The sequence below is a fragment of the Carcharodon carcharias genome, chromosome 19, assembly GCF_017639515.1.
Source record: "Carcharodon carcharias isolate sCarCar2 chromosome 19, sCarCar2.pri, whole genome shotgun sequence".
Taxonomy (NCBI): domain Eukaryota; kingdom Metazoa; phylum Chordata; class Chondrichthyes; order Lamniformes; family Lamnidae; genus Carcharodon; species Carcharodon carcharias.
Window position 1 is genome coordinate 88,795,337 of NC_054485.1, and position 21,111 is coordinate 88,816,447.

The 21,111-nt window shown below is 43.7% G+C and overlaps 1 protein-coding gene across 1 annotated transcript in view; it reads left to right on the plus strand.

Moving 5' to 3' along the window:
- The first annotated feature begins 231 nt into the window (after positions 1 to 231).
- Positions 232 to 21,111, plus strand: part of LOC121291273 (complement C4-like) — a 104,299-nt gene continuing 83,419 nt past the window's right edge. The window contains exons 1-5 of the mRNA XM_041212343.1: positions 232 to 242; positions 15,729 to 15,921; positions 18,596 to 18,776; positions 20,391 to 20,461; positions 20,787 to 20,872. Of these exons, the coding sequence (XP_041068277.1) occupies positions 232 to 242; positions 15,729 to 15,921; positions 18,596 to 18,776; positions 20,391 to 20,461; positions 20,787 to 20,872 (542 nt within the window). The remainder of the gene's footprint in view (positions 243 to 15,728; positions 15,922 to 18,595; positions 18,777 to 20,390; positions 20,462 to 20,786; positions 20,873 to 21,111) is intronic.

Consider the following 21,111-nt stretch of genomic DNA (forward strand, 5'->3'; position numbering starts at 1 on the left):
GACAAGGCAGATGTTGAGAGGTTGTTTCCTCTTGTGGTGGAGTCTACGGCCAGAGAGCATAATCTCAGAGTAAGGGGGCGCCCACTTAAGCAGAGATGAAGAGGAATCTCTTCTCTCAGAGGGCAATGAACCTGTGGAATTCTTTACAGCAGAGGGCTATAGAGGCTGGGTTGTTAAGTATATTCATTGTTGAGATAGGCAGGTTTCTAATCAGTAAGGCAATCAACGACTATGGGGAAAAGGTAGGTAAGTGTCGTTGAGGATTATCAGATCAACCATGGTCTAATTGAATGGCAGAGCAGTCTCGATGAGCTGAATGGAATACTCCTGCTCCCACGCCTTATGGTCTTATGGTCCCTCCGGCTCTGCACTATATCGGATCTAATTTGCTCAGCACTTTCCAAATCCATGACATCTGTTAACTAAAAGGACAAGGCCACCAGTAGCAAGGGGGCAGCACACCTGCAAGTTCCCCCCGCCCCCCATCCCCTAATCACCCACCATGCTGACTTTTAACAATGTCACCCTTCCTCCATTTTCGCTGGGCAAAAATCCTGGAACTCCGTCCTGAACAGCACTGTGCATGTACCTACCTCAGGTGGACTGGAACAATCCAAGAAGGTGGCTTACCAACACCTACCCAAGGGCACTTGGAGACGGGCAATGCATGTGACCTTGCCAGCGATGATCACATCCCCATAAACCAATTTTAAAAACCCATCACACTTAGTTGCTCGAAAGAGAGGCAGAGCATAAAATGCTGGAGAATATTTATCCATCATTATACTATCATAACACACGTTTTCTTTCTGAACACACAGCAACATCGGTCCACACAGGGACCAGCGTATTTTCTTTTATTCTTCCATGGGATGGAGGTGTCGCTGGCGGAGCCAGCATTTGTTGCCCATCCCTAATTGCCCTTGAACTCAGTGACTTGTTAGACCATTTCAGAGGGCAGTTAAGAGTCAACCACGTTGCTGTGGTATGAGGTCACAGGTAGGCCATACCAGGTAAGGATGGCAGGTTTCGCTGACTCATTCCTCAAGGCAATGCCTTGTCCAATGAGGGTCAAACTGCTGGGTTTAAATTTCTAACAATGCTTAGCAGTTAACTGCCAGTCACTAGGTGCATTCTCCATGGCAACGCCTTTACTAATCAAACTGGCCAACCAACCAACACTTCCTTCTCATACAGTATAAATTGTTGTTTTCTCCTTATATTGGTATTCTTGGGAAGTGTCCTGATGAGTGTGAGACAAAAATCTTCGACATGTCTCTGTTTTCAGCAAAACCCAAGTTCTGTACTACCAAACAACTATTAATGCCTCCTTACAGAAGCAAATCTGCAGCCCTTACCTGGCCTGGCCTACATCCACAGCAATGTGGTTGACTCTTAGCTGCCTTCTGGAATGAACTCGCAAATTAATTAGTTCGAGGGCAATTAGGGATGGGCAACAAATGTCGGCTCTGCCAGCGATGCCTCCATCCCATGGAAGAATAAAATAATATATTCTGGTCTCTGTGCGGGCCGATGTTGCTGTGTGTTCAGAAGGAAAATGTGTGTCATGATAGTATAATGATGGATAAATATTCTTCAGCTCTTTATGCTCTCCCTCGGGAAACTAAGTGTGATGGACTTTTTGAATTGGTTAATGGGGATGTGAGCGTTGTCGGCAAGGCCACATGTATTGCCCGTCTCCAAGTGCCCTTGGGTAGGTATTGGTGAGCCGCCTTCTTGGATTGTCCCAGTCCACCTGATGTAGGTGCACCCATAGTGCGGTTCAGGAGGGAGTTCCAGGATTTTCACCCAGCGAGAATGGAGGAAGGGCGGCATTGTTACAAGTCAGCACGGTGGTTGGCTTGGGGGGATGGGGGGGTGGATTTTCAGGGGTGCCGCCCCCTTGCTTCTGGTGCCCTTGTCCTTCTAGACGACAGAGGTCGCGGGTTTGGAAAGTGCTGACCAAATTAGATCCGATATAGTGCAGGGCCGGCGGGACGTGTGGACTTGACACTAATTTGGGATTTTCCTCATTTCGCATTCCCATGTAAAATTAAGCCAATCCAAATGTCTGTCTTTCCACTGGCCTTGGTAGCCTTTCAATTCCGATTAGAATCCTGCACGCACGGCCGACTAATCGCTTCTTCATTACGTTTACCTTAGTTGTACTTCCTGTCGATAACGCCATAGTAACCATAAGGCAGAAAATGCGTGCTATTTTGCACGATATTTTTCGATGTGCAGTTCAGCTGCTTTTGGTATATGCCTTCCCACTTGGCCACAGTGCCCCACGCACAAACTGGAGATATCCACGTCCAGTGTCCCAACGCTGACGGTTACTTGCTTAATTCGTGTATCAGTTAGTCCCAACATGCTTGAGCACAAGGTAGGACACGTAAAGAGGGCCGGAAATAACGGCTCTTGGATGTTTTGCCTTTTTGATTTCACTTGATTAGGATTTTTGGGTTTAGTGCGCTTCAATTATTTATAAATAAAAATAAAGTTATCCGGATAACCGCGAGGAAATTTCCATTCGGGTCTCCCCATTTCAGCTGGCCCTAGCTAAGGCAGAAGATCGGTTTAAGGTCTGGATAATTGGCTTGGGCCCTTTATGATCTTTTCTGACATTCGTGAGGGAGCGGAAAGAAGAGTTGACAAAACTTTGGGACAAGCGGGAGAACCTCCGAGGAACCATCACCATGGTAATAGCGACTGAATAGAGATATGCAAGAGTCTGTATGGGAGGCGTTGGAAGATAAAGTGGGAGACCAATTGCTTGTTACAGGATTGTGCAATCATAACAAGAAAATTGGAAACAAAGGAGTCGGTGGTGATACCGTTCTATTAAAATCTTCCCATCCTATTCGATAGAAGCTTACATGTGGTTCGAGTTGCGCGGGAATAAGTAAGCAGGAGGTGTGAGGTTAATGCAATTTCAGGCGCATCGAAAAAGCATGTGGACACATTATCTTTACTTTTAAGCCGAATTAGCGTGTGCTATTTCTGACGATGCAAAGTTGCCTCAACATCTCAATAAAGAACGTTCCTATTAGAATGAAGGAGATGCGGTGAAACATAGTCATCTACTGATGTAGTAACATATGGCACATCGTCGCAGTGTGAAGGGTGCGCTGAACTGTCCGAGGAGACGTCTTTTGGGTGTGATATTTAACAGTTGCCCTTCCTTTTCCCTTTCAAGTAAACCAAAGCATCCCAAGAGACTATTTCGAAGAGGAACAGAGTTCGCATTGTTCTAGCCAATATGGAATCCTCAACCAACACAGGAAAACATAGATTATCTGGTCATTATCAAATTGCTGTTTATGGGACTTTACTGCTCGCAAATGCACTCCTGCATTTTATATATTGCAACATTAACCATTCTTCTGCAATATTTTATTGTCTGTAAAGCGCGTTGGGACGCCCAGGTCATCGAACGAGGCTGCTATAAAAATGCGAGTGTTTTTAGAAATCACAGAATTGATTGACTCGGAACACGTCATCTGATGTAAGTAAATAAGTCAGCTCCTTTTCGAGATTTATGTTCGTATTTTATGCGGAGAATTCACCCGGATTGATCAATTGTTCGCAAACTCGAGGAATATCTTTGGAAAGAATAGGTGAACCATCCGAGTAGATTGGTTCTAGGCATTAAACCAGTCTGGAGAGGCCCGGATATCTCTCGCTGTGACACCAACATTGGAATCTGGCTGTGCCGCTGCGACCTGTTGCCAAGCCCAAAGTCAGCTTGCGGCTCACTTGGAAGAAGAATTCGCTCACGGTACTGTACAAGAGGCTAAAAGACCAGGCAGCCTCCTTGGAAAGACAGCTGGTGAAGCCCAGTCTCTTCTCTAAAGACATGCGATGCATTACACCAACTAAAATTAATACATTTGGAGTTAGGAATTTGGTGTCCGCCGGGGGCCAGAGCTCTACAGAGATTCAGGTGAAAAAAGACCTTCAGCAGTTACAGCTTCCCTGTCTACAGCGCCTTCGGCGTCCTAAAAGGCCTCTCGGCCCTTCACTGAAATGTTATGAAAGCACAAATTTGCCACCCAGCCACCTAAAGAGATATTAGGTTAGGTGCCTGGAAGCTTGATCTAAGATGTAGATTTTAAGCACCGCCTTGAGTGTGTGGAGTGAATTAGAGAGGTTTTAATGTTTGGCAAGGAAATTCCAGAATTGCGGTGGCAATATGGCTGCCAATTTCGGTGCACTGAAAGCCGGTGATGCGCAAGAGGCCAGAGTTAGAAGAATGCCGAGACCTTCGAGGGTTCCAGGGCTGAAGGAAGTTACAGCTATGGGGAGGGGCCAGACCCCGGAGGGAATTGTAAACAAACTTTGGGTGTCGTAGCCAAATTTGGGCATCTAATTCCATCATTGTCCCTCAGACTAAACTCAGCATTGGAAATGATTTCGTTTTGGGGAGAAGGTGGTGCAGTGGTATTGTCATGGGACTAGTAATCCAGAGACCTAGGGTAATGCTCTGGAGACCTGGTTTCGAACCGACAGATGGTGGAATTTGAGTTCAATCAATATCTGACCATGAAATCATTATCTTTTAAAAACCCATCTGGTTCACTAATATCCTTTAAGGAATGTAATCTGCCGTCCTTGCCTAGCCTACATGCGACTCCACACCCACAACAATGTTGCAGACCTTCACTGCCTGCCGAAATGGCCTAGCAAGCCATTCGGGTGGGAGACATTCATGTCCATCACCAAGAGTGGCTCAGTAGCACCAAACGAAAGTCAATAAGGAATGAAGTTGGACTGCCCACTCAGCATCGACCTAGGCACCAGAAACGACAATGACAAACTCAGCCCTGTCGACCCTGCAAAGTCTTCCTTACTAACACATGGTTGCTTGTGAAAGAATTGGGAGAACTGTCGCACAGACTAGTCAAGCAGCAGACTGACTAGCCACACGCATGGATTCATACCTGAGATAATGTCCAAGACACCACCATCGCCATCCCTGGATATGTCCTGTCCCAGCCAAAGGACTGACTCAGCAAAGGTGGCTGCGCAGTTGTATACAGTTGGAGGGAGCCCTGAACATCGAGTCTGGACCCCATGAAGTGTCATGGCATCAGGTCAAACATAGGCAAGGAAACTTTCTGCTCACTAACATGTACCCCACCCCCCAACCCCTTAGTTGATGAATCAGTGCTCCTCCATGTTGAACACTACTTGGAGGAAGCGCTGAGGGTGGCAAGGGCTCAGAATGTATCCCGGGTGGGGGACTTCAATGTCAATCACCAAGGGTGTTTCAGTAGCAGCACTACAGACCGAGCTGGCCGAGTAGCTGCTTAGACAGGGATTGGACCAGGTGGTGAAGGAACCAGCAAGGGGGAAAACATGCCAGTGTCGGTAGCAGTAACCATTGTACAGTCCTTGCAGAGATGAAGCCCTGTCTTCTTATTGAAAATACATTCCATTGTATTGTGTGGCACTATCACCGTGCTAAATGGGATAGATTTTAAGCAGATCTAGCAACTCAAGACTAGGCAACCATGCAGCACTGTGGGCCATGAGCAGCAGAATTGTACTCAACCACAATCTGTGACCTCATGACCTGGCATATCCCCCACTCCACCATTACCACCAAGCTAGTGGAACAAGCCTGGTTCAATGAACAGTGAAGGAGGACATTAACGAGGGATACCTAAAAATGAGGTGTCAACTGGTGAAGCTACAACACAGGACTAATTGTATACCAAACAGCAAAAGCAGCTAAGCAATTTCACAACCAATGGATCAGATCTAAGCTCTGCAGCCCTGACACATCCAGTCGTGAATGGTGGTGGACAATTAAACAATGCACTGGAGGAGGAGGATCCACAAATATCCCCATCCTCAATGGTGGGGGAGCCCAGCACATCAGTGCAGAAGATAAGGCTGAAGCATTTGCTACAATCTTCAGCCAGAAGTGCCGAGTCAATGACTCATCTTGACTTCCTCACATAAGTCGATGTCTGTACCCAGCTTTTTGATAGAGAAGGGTGGGAATTCAGGGTGCAGTGTTGGCTCGGGAGAACTCAAAGCACCTCAAGGGTGCCGCTACCTACCTGGTGAGGCCAGCTATGAACTGGTGAGCTAGTGGATTCTGACTTGCAGGCTTGAAGAGATGCCAGCTGGTGGAGCATCAATGGGGCATGATGACTCTGAATTCTACCAACAACAATATGGAGAACCATGAGTGTATGTGGTTATGTGGTGGCCCAGTGTAGTATGCCTCATTCGATATTTGTCACTTGGCGTCAGCTAGATACGTCAAAATTTATTAAAGTAGGAATGCATGAAGATGATACATATTTAGAGTTGAAATCTAGCAACAGCTGCTCCTAATCCTCATATGCCTCCATACATGGCACCTCTTAGCTTCAACCATCGCGTGAACATTTGGAACAAAAGATTGGCCTGAGGCCTGCCTTGGATAAAAATATATGAGAACCAGTTTTCACTGCATGACTTTGTACTCCAACCACTAATAGCATCAATGATCCCTGGATTTGGTCTCTCGGTGTCAGTGGCTCCTGAAATTGGTCTTCCAGTGAATGTGGTCGCTGGATAATGGTCTTATGATGTAATTGGTCCCGGGTTTGGTCTTGGTGTAAACCTGAGGCCGCCCAGAACTCCGCTATCTGTGCCTTAATTTGCACCAACTCCCACTCCACTATTATCCATGTGCCCATTGACCAATACTGCCTTCATCCCTCATGGTCTTGCCCCTCCCCATTTCTTTAATCTCCTCCAACCACACAATCCTCCAAAGAGTACCCTGCATTTGGTATCCCAGTGTATGTGGTCTCTCGATTTGGTTGCTCCCTGTAAATGGCCCATGAATTTGGTCACGGCTACAATGAGTCGCACTTTCCTGATTGTCGCTTTGTAAGTGCATCTCCATTTTGCTGTTGAAATGTTATTAAATCCTCATCCATCAGCCTTTCAGGCAAAGCATTACAGGTCACAACAAAATCGCTGAATTAAAACAAAAAATACTTGCACATCTCCAGCTGACTTTTTGCAGGTTATATCCTCTAGTTGCAGAATGTCAGATTACAATTAATGGATATTAAAATTAAACTGATTATCGAGGAGAAATCTAATTTATTCGAAGGAGTAATTGTTTAAGATTTATTAAAAGAACGAGGCTATACATGTTTATTTCGGTCAACAACTTGTTTCCTGGATAGATGAACATACAAACATGCGAATTAGGAGTAGGAGGAGGCCACTCGGCCCCTTGAGCCTGTTCTGCTATTCAATAAGTTCATGGGTGACCTGATTGTAACCTCAACTCCACATTCCCACCTACCCCAATAACCCTTCACCCCCTTGTTTAGCGAGAACCTATCGAGCTCTGCCCTAAAAATATTCAAAGACTCTGCTTCCACTGCCTTTTGAAGGCCCTCAGCAAAAATTTCTCCTCATCTCTGTCTTAAATGGGTGACCCTTTATTCTTAAACTGTGACCCCCCTAATTCTAGATTCTCCCACAAGGGGAAAGATTCTCTCCACATCCACCCTGTCAAGACCCCTCAGGATCTTATATGTTTCAATCAAGTCGCCTCTCACTCTTCCAAGCTCCAGCGGATACAAGCCTAGCCTGTCCATCCTTTCTTCATAAAACAACCCGCCCATTCCAGGTATTAGTTTAGTAATCCTTCTCTCGACTGCTTCAAACGCATTTATATCCTTCCTTAAATAAGGAGACCAGTACTGTATACAATGCTCCAGATGTGGCCTCACCAATGCCCTGTATAACTGAAGCATAATCTCCCTACTTTTGTATTAATTTCCCCCCACTTAAACGGTAGCATTTTATTAGTTTTCCTAATTACTTGCTGCACCTGCAAACTGACCTTCTGCGGCTCATGAACTAGGATTCCTCTGCACCTCAGAGCTCTGCACTCTCTGTGTATAGTGGATCTGACCTGAAGCAAAGTGGAGTGGGGGTGGGGGAGGGGGAGGGCGTGGTGGTTGTGGTGGGGGCGGCATCAGGGCACTTGGACATTCCAAAAGCGAATTGAAAAGAATGAGAGATAGTCTAATTGATACATGGGCCTGAACAGGGCAAACGCTAAAAAAAACGCTAAAAAAAATGTTTCCCAGGAAACACGGAGCCAATCTTTCAGAATAAGGAGTCAGTCATTTAGGGCTGAGAAGAGGAGAAATGTATTCATTGAAAAGGACTGACGATCTTTAGATCAGAAAAGGCTTTGGACGCCCAGCCATTGAGTATATTCAGGAGAGTGTTGAATAGGTTTTTGAGAACTAGGGGATAGGAGGATAATGTGGGAAGGTGGAATTGACGTAGGCCAGCCTTGATGTTGTTGAATAGCAGAACAGTCTCGAAGGGCCAAATGGCCCACTCCAGCCCCTTTCATTCAAATTTCGTTCTTGTGTTCTTAGAGGGGATGATTTTTTTTCTCTGGAATTTCAAATGTAGCAGTTGAAGTCAGTAAGAACTTGTCGTGTGAACTGCAGTTGTAATAACCCTAATTCCGGGTGAATAATCCTATCAGTAATTTGCATACCGAGGCATTGCTCTGGATCGCTGCTGACCAGCAGGAGACACTAGATTGGCTAATCGGTCAACTCTTCTCACTGACAATGAAGACATATCCTGTTATGCATTCTAACTACTGTTTGATCATGATAAATGTTCTCCTTCTGGATTTAACTCACGGGTCAATAACAAGTGTGCAACTGCTCTGTTTCGTTTTCCAGTAACTCGCGTTCATAGACGAGAAATCACTGACTAGGAGTGTACAGAAGGAAAAATAAACCTTTTAGCTTGGATAATCCGACAGTGGCAAACCTCTCCCACATGCATATAAAGTTGAGGCCTCCGTGAAATAGGGAAAGGCTGGTATTTATACCGCGTCGTTCACAAGCTCGGGACGCCCCAGTTCCACAGTCAATGAAGTACTCTCGACTGTAGTCACTGGTGTACTGTAGGAAACGCGCACAGCAAGATCCCATGAATAGCGATATGATAATGAACAGATTTTTTTTTTGCTGATTGAATGTTTAAAATTGGCAAAATAAATCAGGGGTCTCGCCCTAGCGCTTAGTTCCAACAGCGACATGGGGGCGTTTGTAAACCCACTTAACACGTTTAATTTTGTCGTCCGAAACAAGGCACTTCTGACAACTCAATACTCTGTCAGCTTTCCAGCCAGTCTAAATTTTTGGTCTCAAGAGACCTTCTGGATTCCCAGGCGTGAGTACTACCGACTGAGCTGAGGCTGACACAAGCGGTTTTCTCTCTCTCTCTCTCTCTCTCTGCAATAGTGTTCAGCGAAATATTTCATAATTTCCATCATGGTGAGCCTCAGTCCGCCATTTCATGTTCGTTTTGGCAGTTTTGTTTTGCTCATTGCGTCATGCATTATTCAACGAGCGGACTCGAATTTACAGTATGAAAAAACTTGCTTATCATCGGACTGGTACCTGGTTCTCCATTGACTTTATATAGAAGGATTCATGGGGTGGCCGCCTGCTGCTTACCTGCCACACACCGGCAGCCATTCATGTTAGTTCTGCAAGTACCAAGTTATACAGAAACATAGAAACATAGCAAATAGGAGCAGGAGTAGGCTCTTCGGCCCTTCGAACCTGCTCCGCCATTCATTGTGATCTTGGCTGATCATCCAACTCAATAGCCTACTCCCACTTTCTCCCCATATCTTTTGATCCCTTTCGCCCAAAGATCGATATCTAACTCCTTCTTGAAAACATGGCCTCAACTACTTTCTGTGATAGCGAATTCCACTGGCTCACCATTCTCTGGGTGAAGGAATTTCTCCTCATCTCAGTCCTATCCTCAGACTGAGACCCCGGTTCTGGACTCCCCCACCATTGGGAACACCCTTCCTGCATCTACCCTGTCTAGTCCTTTTTAGAAGTTTATAGGTTTCTATGAGATCCCCGCCCCCCCCCCTCATTCTTCTGAACTCCAGTGAATATAATCCTAAACGACTCAATCTCTCCTCATGTGACAGTCCCACCATCCCAGGAATCAGTCTGGTATAGCTTCGCTGCACTCTCTCGATAGCAAGAACATCCTTCTTCAGCCAAAGAGACCAAAACTGCACACAATATTCCAGGTGTGGTCTCACTAAGGCCCTGTATAAATGCAACAAGACATCCCTGCTCCTGTACTCGAATCCTCTGGCTATGGAGGCCAACAAACCATTTGCTTTCTTTACTGCCGACTGCACCTGCATGCCTACCTTCAGCGACTGGTGTACGAGGACACTCAGGTCCAGTTGCACGTTTCCCTCTCCCAATTTATAGTTATTCAGATAAGAATCTGTCTTCCTGTTTTTGCTACCAAAGTGGATAACGTCACGTTTATCCACGTTATACTGCATCTGCCATGTATTTGCTTACTCAGTCAGCTTGTCCAAATCACAGTGAAACATCTCTGCATCCTCCTCACAGCTCACCCACCCACCCAGCTTTGTGTCATCTACAAATTTGGAGATATTACATTTAGTTCCCTTATCTAAATCATTAATATATACTGTGAATAGCTGGGGTCCCAGCACCGATCCCTGAGGTACCCACTGGTTAGTGCCTGCCATTTGGAAAAAGACCTGTTTATTCCTATTCTTTGTTTCCTGCCTGCCAACTAGTTTTCTATCCATCGCAATACATTACCCCGAATCCCACACGCTTTAATTTTACACGCTAATCTCTTATGTGGGACTTTGTCGAAAGCCTTCTGAAAGTCCAAATAAACCACATCTACTGGCTCCCCCTCATCAACTCTACTAGTTACATCCTCGAAAAATTCCAGTAGATTTGTCAAGCATGATTTCCCTTTCATAAATCCATGCTGAATCTGTCCGATTCTGCAATTGTTTTCCAAGTGCTCAGCTATTAAACCTTTTATAATGGGCTCTAGAATTTTGCCCACTACCAACGTCAGGCTGACTGGTCTATAATTCATGCTTTCTCTCTACCTCCTTTTTTAAATAATGGGGTTATATTAGCTACTCTCCAATCTGTAGGAACTGTTCCACAGTCTATAGAATCTCGGAAGGTGACCACCAATGCATCCACTATTTCAAGGGTCACCTCTTTAAGTACTCTGGGATGTAGATTATCAGGCCCTGGGGATTTATCGGCCTTCTATCCCATCAATTTCAACAGCACCATTTCTCTACTGATACTTATTTCCTTCAGTGCCTCTCTCTCTCTAAACCCTGTGTTCACCAACATTGCTGGTATGTTATTTGTGTCCTCCTATGTGAAGACAGAACCAAAGTATGTATTTATATATGTAGTTGGTCAGCCATTTCTTTATTCCCCATTATAAATTCCCCTGTTTCTGACTGTAAGGGACCTACATTTATCTTCACCAATCTTTTTTTCCGTCACATACCTATAGAAACCTTTACAATCAGTTTTTATGTTCCCCACAAGCTCTAGTACTCCATTTTCCCCTTAATCAATCCCTTGGTCCTTCTTTGCTTGAATTCTAAAGTGTTCCTAACCCTCAGGTCTGTTGCTTTTTTCTGGCCAATTTATTTGCTGCTTCCTTGGACCTGATACTTGGATCTAAGTTACTTATTAACGCCACTCAACCTCGAACTCATGAACAGCCGGTTGCCTGCATCAAAAGGAGTGCAAGTAGCTTCTCCCTGTGATTAAATAATGTACTACGTTCTGAGTGTTTTACTTTTCAAATTGAATCAAAACATGGACTAAGATAAACAAATCTAATAACTGCAACTGCTCATTCCAGTATGTGACCGAAGCATCGCTCCAAAGTTAACCTATTAACATTTAGGCACAAGGGTTTCGTCAAAACAGCATTTTCTCCTCAAGTATCTTAGATGGGAGAGACTGGCGAGCCTTCACTGTGGAAATGAGACAGTTTAAGTAGTTGGGCTGGTTTAATTCCATTCATATACCGGCTTCTGCAAATTCAGTGCATCTCCAAGCCCATTAAGTATTTCTGAAATGTTGTCACTGTTCTGATAAGGGGAAGCTTGTGCATAGAACGACTCTAGACGCAGCAATCAGGTCAACCACCAGATGGTCTCATCTGGTAGTGTTTGCTGAGGAATTAATAATTAAACAGGAGGGTGCAGAGGAACACATTGAAACATGTTGGAATAATGTCAGCTTCGCCGAGGGGCTCTCTTGTCCACCTGTGGCACCTTGCCATTGGGTGACATTGAGTGTATAGCAGGGGAAAAGGCCATTCGGCCCATCTGGCCCATGGTGATGTTTATGTTCCACACGGGCCTCCTCTCACCCATCTTTATCTAACGCTATCTGCACATCCATTTACTATCTCCCTTTTCTGCTTATCTAACGTCCCCTTAAAAATGGCCACGCTACTCGGTGTGGCGGCAAGTTCCACATTCTCACCACTGTTTGGGTAAAAACATTTGTTCCGTCTTCGCTTTCGGGTGTAACACTGACGGTCTTGCATTTGTGACTCTAGCTTTGCTTTCTCCATAGTGCAAACATGTCCTTCACATTAAGCCTATCAATGCTTCCATTAACTCAAAGGCCTCAATCGATCATCCCTTTGTCTTGTCTTTTCTAAAGAAAAGGGCTTCAGCATGTTCTAATCGTTCATTATACCTATAACCTCTCAACTATGGTATCATCCTCGTGATTCTTATCATATATTCTCCAGTGCCGCTATCTACCTATCTATCCATCCACCCATCCATTCATCCATCAGTCCTCCATCCATCGACTATCAATCTATCTATCTATCTATCTATCTGTCTGTCTATCGATCCATCCAACCATCCATCTATCTATCTAGCTATCCAACCCTCCATCTATCTATCTATCATTCAAGTGTGGTCTAACAAAGGTTAGATATAAGTTTAACGTGCCTTCCCTGCTTTTCAATTTTATCCCTCCAGAAATGAATTTCAGTGTTTTGTTTACTTTTCATGGCGTTGTTATCTTGCGCGGCTACTTTTAATGATTGGTATGCCTCTACCCGTGGATCGCTTTGCTCCTCTACCCCATTAAGACTGACATTATCTGAGGGCTATGCGTCTTCATTATTTTTCTTACTGAAACCTCGGCGCAAGCTTGGCGGACAACTCTGCATTAACTACAGGGGAAAATGTGCAATCATTGTTGCGCACATTCTTCCACTGAAGTATCCAGCAATGTAAATTAGTAACTTTAAAATCAATACTATTGCCTAGAAATATCTACAAAGCGTGCCAAAGGATTGTTCCACAGTGCAGCTAGGCTGTCTCTTGGCTTGTTTCTGCCCGTAGGTAGTGGACCATTTGATCTTTCTACCAATGGGGCCGGTGGTCTTCCTCCTGTGGTTCTCTGTGCTGGTACCTGCTGCTGAACAAATGCCATCGTAAGTATGCTGTGTGATGTGAATGGTCTACAGCTGTTCTCTGCACTTGATGCAAAAAATAGCCTTAATGTGAATTGTTTTCACCCTTACAAACCATTAGGAATGGAGCTGAATGAATTGCACGGCAATTGGAATGCATGCTCCCAGAACATACATTGATTGTTTCGCTGTGTGAATTATTAGCATCTCAGGCGAGATATTAAACCTGTTTTCGCTCTCAAATGAATGTAAAAGGCTCTGCGGCGCACACTTCGAAGACCGAGACCACTCCGGTGCCTCGGCCAGTATTCCTCTCTATTCCAAATCCTAAGGCAATGGGAAAGCACTAAAAAGCAGGTCATTTCCCTTTGTGACATATTGTGTGAAAATTGGCTGCCACGTTTCTTGCACCACAACAGTACGTGAATCAGTTACTTCATAAGTTAGCTACATGTGTTGAGACGGCCTGAGGTTGCGATGCTTGTACTACAATTCTTCCTTTATTTTGTTGATGCAGTTGGTGCTAGCTGCAAGAAAATGTGAGCACTCCAGTCAGTCTCAAAGGCTGTTCCTTGAGAATCTTGATTTCCCAGATGAACCCATTTGCTCCTCTGCGTGAGTGGTGTGTGTGTATGTGTTAGTGAGTGAGTGGTGTGTGTGAGAGAGAGAGAGTGAGTGGTATGTGTGTGTGTGTGTGTGTGTAAGTGAGTGAGTGGTATGTGTATGTGAGAGAGAGAGTGAGTGAGTGGTGTGTGTGTCTGTGTTAGTATGTCAGTGAGTGAGTGGTGTGTTTATGTGAGAGAGTGAGTGCTGTGTAAGTGAGAGTATTCGTGTGTGTTTGTAAGTGAGTGAGTGGTGTGTGTATGTGAGAGAGATGAGCGAGTGGTGTGTGTGTGTGAGAGAGAGAGAGTGAGTGTGTGTGTGAATGTTTGTGAGTGTGTGTGAGTTCATGAGAGAATGTGTGTGCCTTGTATGAAGGAGAGTGTCTGAGTTTGTGTGAATGTGTAAATGTGCATCTGGGTGAGGTCTATGTGTGCATGTGGGTCTCAGTGTATGTGTGTGTGTGTGCGTCTGTACATTTCAGGTAAGAGCAGGATAGCCTCCAAGTGATTGCCCCAACTGTAAACGCAACCAGCAGGACTGCATCTGTCTTGAGTGGTGGCCTTCAGAAAAGCATGCAAACTTCGGTGAAATTACACAATGCGGCTATGAAACAAAATCCCAGTCAGTGCTCTAGGTTTTTTGATGTCAATTTTGCTTTTACCTAGTACGATTTGTAAACTAGGTGGTTAAAAATTGATGAGATAGATTTTTTGTCAGCATGGTGCCATTGTTTACCTTTAAACATAAGAAATAGTTTGAAAAGTTTACAACTGTCAAGTTATACTTTACCCCTCAATTTTAGAAGTTTTGGAAAGTTTAATGCGACTAACGGAGAAGAGGCATTTGGACCCGTTAGTCTGAATATCTGCCGTTTGCTACATATAAGAATTATGACCAAGTAGCCTCTCTCTGGTCGATATTTGGCAGAGTGCTTATGATGTGAAAATTCCATCTTGCCTGAACTATTTTCGGGTGGTGAATGGGCCTTCAAGCAGGACGAGGTGAGCAAGGGGGTGTGGACTCATTTCAAACAGAAGTTCCCCGTTTTCAGCCCTAACGTCAAAGACCATAAATGCTACAAGAACGTCTAATCATTGGCCCAAAACGTTAACTCTCCTCCTCTCTCTACGGATGTTGCTTGACCTGCTGTGTGTTTTCAGTATTTATTTAATGAGGGCTTTCCCTGCTTCTAAACATATTACCTTAGGCTACCTTGGTGGTTTCCATGGAAACAGTGCACAGAGGCAATCTTAGTGATAGGTAGGAAATGATTAAGAGAAATAAATCAAATCTAGCGGATTCCAAATCAGAAAGCAATGGGAGAAGGGAATAGAATGAAATATTGACTTAATGTATTGACAATTTGGATTAATTGCAAATCACTTTTCATTGAAACTCAGCTTCACACAGGAAAAACACATTTGGAGGCACGGAAACTCAGCCAATACTTGTTAAATATTTATATGTATTTTTTCAGCATATTTACACTAAATCACTGATGTTTCTGCTGTTTGTGTCTGCAACGATTGCAACAGGGAAGCTTGTGAGAAAACAGGGTATCACTCATGGCGACTTCCGCATCTCCGTGTTTAACTGCCCTTGCGCAGCCGCCATAAATTGCCATCGGTTTGACACAGCAATGGCGGAGGGGGCTGACATTGTCCCACACACCTCCCGGCTATCTGACCGCCATCGTTATCCGTGTTCTTTTCAAAGACGACCTCCGTGTGACATTTTGATTAAAACATTCTTTGGCCGTTTCTTTTTTATTTTCCTAGCTACTTAATCAGTGCTCCCAACATTATTCACGTTGGGGTGAAGGAGAGCGTCGCCATTCAATTGGACGGAGCAACAAATCCTGTCAACGTCAAAGTTTATTTATTCGATGTGACCACGTACACAAAGTATTCACACGACATTAATTTTGAACTAACGGCGGGGAATGGTTACCATCAAATTAAAGAAATAATTGTAAGTACCACCGCCGTGACTCATGCCTTATAGTGAAGTGGGAATAAACCTTTAATTATTTTAGTGCAACCTTGGTTGAGGTGCAGTTTAGCTGCATTGCTAAGGCGGAGTTTGATATAATGCCAATGCTACTTTGATCTTATATATAAACCAGTACACTGGTGCGAATAAAACTATGGTAATTAGTTAAGTGTGTTGGAATAGCTTCTTTCATATATGCATTGAAAACCTTCGTCCAAATGATTCTGGGCTTAGCAAAAATGCTGATTTGATTTAAGCACTTGAGAGGTTTACAATGTTCAAGGCGTTATATAGATAAAAGTTGCTTCTATTGGGCAGCACCCTAAACTATGGTCTAACTGATTCGACATAACTGTACTATCCTGAATGGAATAAGAAATAACGTACAGCCATGACACGTGCAAATTAATTGATGCCGCTTTTGGATCTGCCCCTAAAGATAAAATAACAAATTCTAAAGAATATAGACGCATATTCTGCAGGAGTTGATTTCAAATTAATTTCGCAATTCAGAGAAATGGTTTTAACATATTAAATCCTTAGTCATTGTTCTAATTTTTGACTGACCAAAACATTACGGTAGTTGCCCCCAGTTGGAAGCTAGTGTTGATGCTGAATGGCCCTGATTATGCAGAGAAACTGACAGCAATTTGTGGAGTCCACATACGTTAAACACACAAATCCAGAAGTTGCTGTCACTGATTCTATGCTTTTCACTATGTTGCGCTCTTGGATTTCCCTATACTGTAATCAGTGAGCTGACAAAAAACTTGCCTTTTTATGCTATTGGTCTTACTATATAAAATATTTATAAAATCACACCTAACATTGTATTAACTTCATAATTACTGCTAAACAGCTTCGCTGGTCCTGAGAAAAATAATTTTACTTTTGTGGAATGTCAACATTCCTCCATTATGAGTAAAATTTTGCATGTTTTAATGTTTTAATAATATTGTTTTATGACGCTTCAACTCTCACCTTAATCTCAGGTACATGTTGCAATTATTTATTTAGCTGTCTGGAAAACTTAATTTCAATGTGGAAAAATTGAGTTCCTGGTTTACTGTGTATGAGAATACTTCAATCTGATTCGTTGCTTAGCATGTTTGATGACATCACTGCTGTTGGACGCCTTGAGATCCTCTTGACTTGATACCAGATTGAAGTTGACATTGGTAAAGAGGAAATCCATTTCAGAGAGATCACAAGATTTGTTGGGGCAGCTTTCTTCAAGGTCAGCAGTAAACACCGTCACTTCACTGCTAACTGCTAAATCTGGGCCAATGTAAAGAAACGAAGCAGCATGGGCTGGAAATTTCACATACAATAGAAACTGGTCCGTCGATTAGAGTCAATATGCACTCGAGACTGCGACATGAAACCTAGCAGATTTCGCCACAGAAAGGCAGAAAACAAGTAAATGATTCCTAAACAATACGTTATTAGTCTCCGAAAATTCTTGCAGCCCAGTATTTATGGCCTGGTCACACCGGAACTAGGCCATGATTAAAAAAAAACAAAAGAACATAAGAAATTGGAGCAGAGGAAGATCAAGCCTGCTCAGCCATTCAATGTAATCATGGTTCATCTTCAGCTTCAATTCCACCTTCCCGCCTACTCTTCATATCCCTTGATTTCCTGTCTATTTCAGCCTTAAATATATTCAATGATGGCGCACCCACAACCCTCTGGGATGGAGAATTCCAAAAATCTACAGCTCTTTGAGTGAAGAAATTTCTCCTCGTCTCAGTACTAAACTGTTTTCCCTATGTCCTGAGATTGTGCCTTTCCCCCACCCCCACACCACCACCACCACCCCCCCAACCCCCTCCCCTCCCCCACCCGTGCTCTCGACTCCCTAGCCAGGGGATATAACCAGTACAAAAACAGAATTACCTGGAAAAACTCAGCAGGTCTGGCAGCATCGGCGGAGAAGAAAAGAGTTGGCGTTTCGAGTCCTCATGACCCTTCAACAGAACTAGGTGAATCCAAGGAGACGGATGAAATATAAGCTGGTTTAAGGTGGGGGGGGGGGCGGGGATGGGGGGAGAGAAGTGGAGGGGTGGGTGTGGTTGTAGGGACAAGCAAGCAGTGATAGCAGCAGATAATTAGTAATATAATCTATTCTATCAAGGCCCTTCATAATCCTCAATGTTTCAATGTGATCACCGCTGACTCTTCTAAATTCTAGAGAATATAATCCAATTTGCACAGCCTCTCATCATAATACTCTGACCCCAGGGACCAATCTAGTGAACCTTCGCTGCACTGCCTCCAAAGCAAGTATATCCTTTCTTAAATACGGAGACCAAAGATGCACACAGTACTCCAGGTGTTGCCCCGTCAATGCTCCGTACAATTCTAGCAAGATTTCTTTATTCTTGAATTCAAATCACCTTCAATAAAAAGCCATTTCCTTTCTTAATGACTTCCTGTACCTGTATGCTAACGTTTTGTGTTTCTTGTACGAGCACACCCAAGTCTCTCTCTCTGGACATCAACATGTACAAGTTTCACGCCTTTTAAGATATATTCTGCTTTTTATATTCTTACCAACAAAGTGAATAATGTCACACTTGCTGTGGCTCAATTAATGATATAAGCGAACTAACTAGAGCACCGCTGACCTCCACCGTATGAAACCCCACAGGCTCTTCCCAATCGTATTAAGCAAAGCCGCATTTGGTCACGTAAAGACAAGTACATCTCTCTAGCTGCTGAATGCCCACAACTGTTTCCAGAAAGGAAATTGGTCCCGATCCTGCTCTCGTCAAGAAAGGGCTATATATTTATTCAGACGGACAAGCCAATATACACCCCGAATGAAATTGGTGAGTACTGATGTGCAATATTGCACAGATTTCAGCATAAGAGCAATGTGTGCATGCTGAATGGGTTAGCACACGCTATATTCTGTCTGCCCAAATGCGAAAGTTTTGCCACGATTGGACACGAGAAAGGACTTTGATAAAAATGTGTCTTCGATGGTAATGCTAGATGGCCATTATGGTAGCAGCCATCATTTACGCACCCGCCCGAGACTGACATCATTTGCCTTCAATAGTTCGCGTGATAAAATGTCAATAATCATCAGATGGGTACGGTTTTGCCACGAATGCCTGCTTGGTTATTGGTTATTGATTGCAACTAAACATCCACATGTATTTTAGTGAATTTGTTACAGCTAAGCCTTTCCTCGCAACATACATTCATATGACTGGACTTAAGATGAACTGAAACAGGGTCAGGGCCAGCTTTTGGGAAAATTGGAGTGCAAGAATAATTGGGCGAATTGCAAAAATGAGGTTCCAACTCGTTTACACGAAATCACAGTCAAAATGCAACCCATTGACACCAAGGCTAAGTAAAATCTATTGAGGTACACACTACTCATGTCAATTCTCTTACGCGTTACTGAAGTGAAATGTTCACATACAACCACGGCCACCTACCACACACAACTAGACCTAGATTCAACCTGAGGCGCGGAATAAAATTAACAATAAGGAAACTGCACCCCGTGGTGCACATCACCCAATTTAAAGACAGTGGAAAGGAGAATCCGGCTCAGCGTAAAATGGACTACACACTCATTATGGCTTTCCTGCCCCAGACGAATTTACAACCGATTTTAAAGCAACATATTCAATATCTGAAATAAAAACAGAAAATGCGGGAAATACTCAGCAGGCTCACCACTACCTTGTCAAGGAATGGGCAACAAATGCTGGCCTTGCTAGTGATGCTGGGACGAAAACAAAATGATTTGGCAGCAACTGTGGAGAGAGAAAAACAAAGTTAAGGTTCCAGGCTTGCACACTTTCAAAGGAAACTGGTGCTGCCGGTCCTAAGATTTTTTCAACGCTTTTTTTTGCAACCCATTTAGTCTTCAATCGATAGGTCAATTGGACAAGGGCGGGGCCGCAAAATGGACGGTGTGGCCTTGGTGACTATTTGTATGCCACGCCCAATATTCAGTTCTATTGGTTTCTTTGGAATGGAACATGAAGCGTGTGGTGTAACAGGCACCAAACACGAACCCGCTTGTTTACCGTTTCCTCCCGCGTCCAATTTTAAACCCATCGAGGTACAAAATTGTCTTGGGCGCTAAAGTCTCATCGTTTAGTCCTGCTTGCGGCTCAGCCGCATTCAAGTCAATGAGATTGAATGTCCGACGAGGTTATAATTGGTGACAGATTGAATGCCGCCATTTCATGTTACTGTTCGAGACCTATTTCTTCCCTATAGATTCCCTGCTGGCTTTGTGGAGTGTCAAGGTATCCTGCAGCCAGGCAAATATAAAACTCACGGTGACTGAAAAAGCTACATGACATTTATTTAAGCCATGTTTCTTGCTCATTTAACCAATACCATGGCTCATGATGTGTCCATTTAACCAATACCATGGCTCACGATGTGTCCATTTATTTTCTATTACTGTGTAGTGCGCTACAGGATCTTTACTCTGGATCATTACATGAGACCAGTGAGCGACAATATTAAAATAACGATATACGTGAGTACCTTGGGAATTATATGTCACCTGCAATGCGTCACTAAATGCATCTCTCCACCAATTTCGTTTCCACAACATGGCGCAAGTACATTGGCTTCAATTTCCAATGATGTACGAAAGAAGTCAAAATCCGTCATGATTAAAATTTCGAATCATGCCTCGGCAACTGATTATTCGCCAAAATTACAGCCAATTATTGAGAATTCTTCAGTAATTCTTCTATAACTACTTGTAATCAAATATAATAGAGTTGCCAAATACGATCAATGCAGATGAGTGGAGCTCGGTTAATTCAAAAATTGAATGCATTCAATTCTCTTACCAGAATTCAGCAAACGTTCAGTCTCCTAGTTTGTTCATGCGGTCTGGAAAAGTGTTCACTCGGCAGTTAAGGATTCCGGATATCGCAAAGTAAGTCATGAAATTATTTTGGGAATGAGCCTTTTCCTCGGCGTATGCATTTTCAGAAAGCCTTTTCCTTTTTTTTTAAAGAAACCGATAAGTTACTTCAATTCCGGTGTTTATTCTCCCGAGAGGTCATCGTTCAGCCAATGAGCTCAGAAAGAGTGTGTGATCTCAATGCAAGAGGAGGATCGTGTCTCCAAACACAGCATTTACCAGCTGATCAAATTATTATCACCAGTTAGATG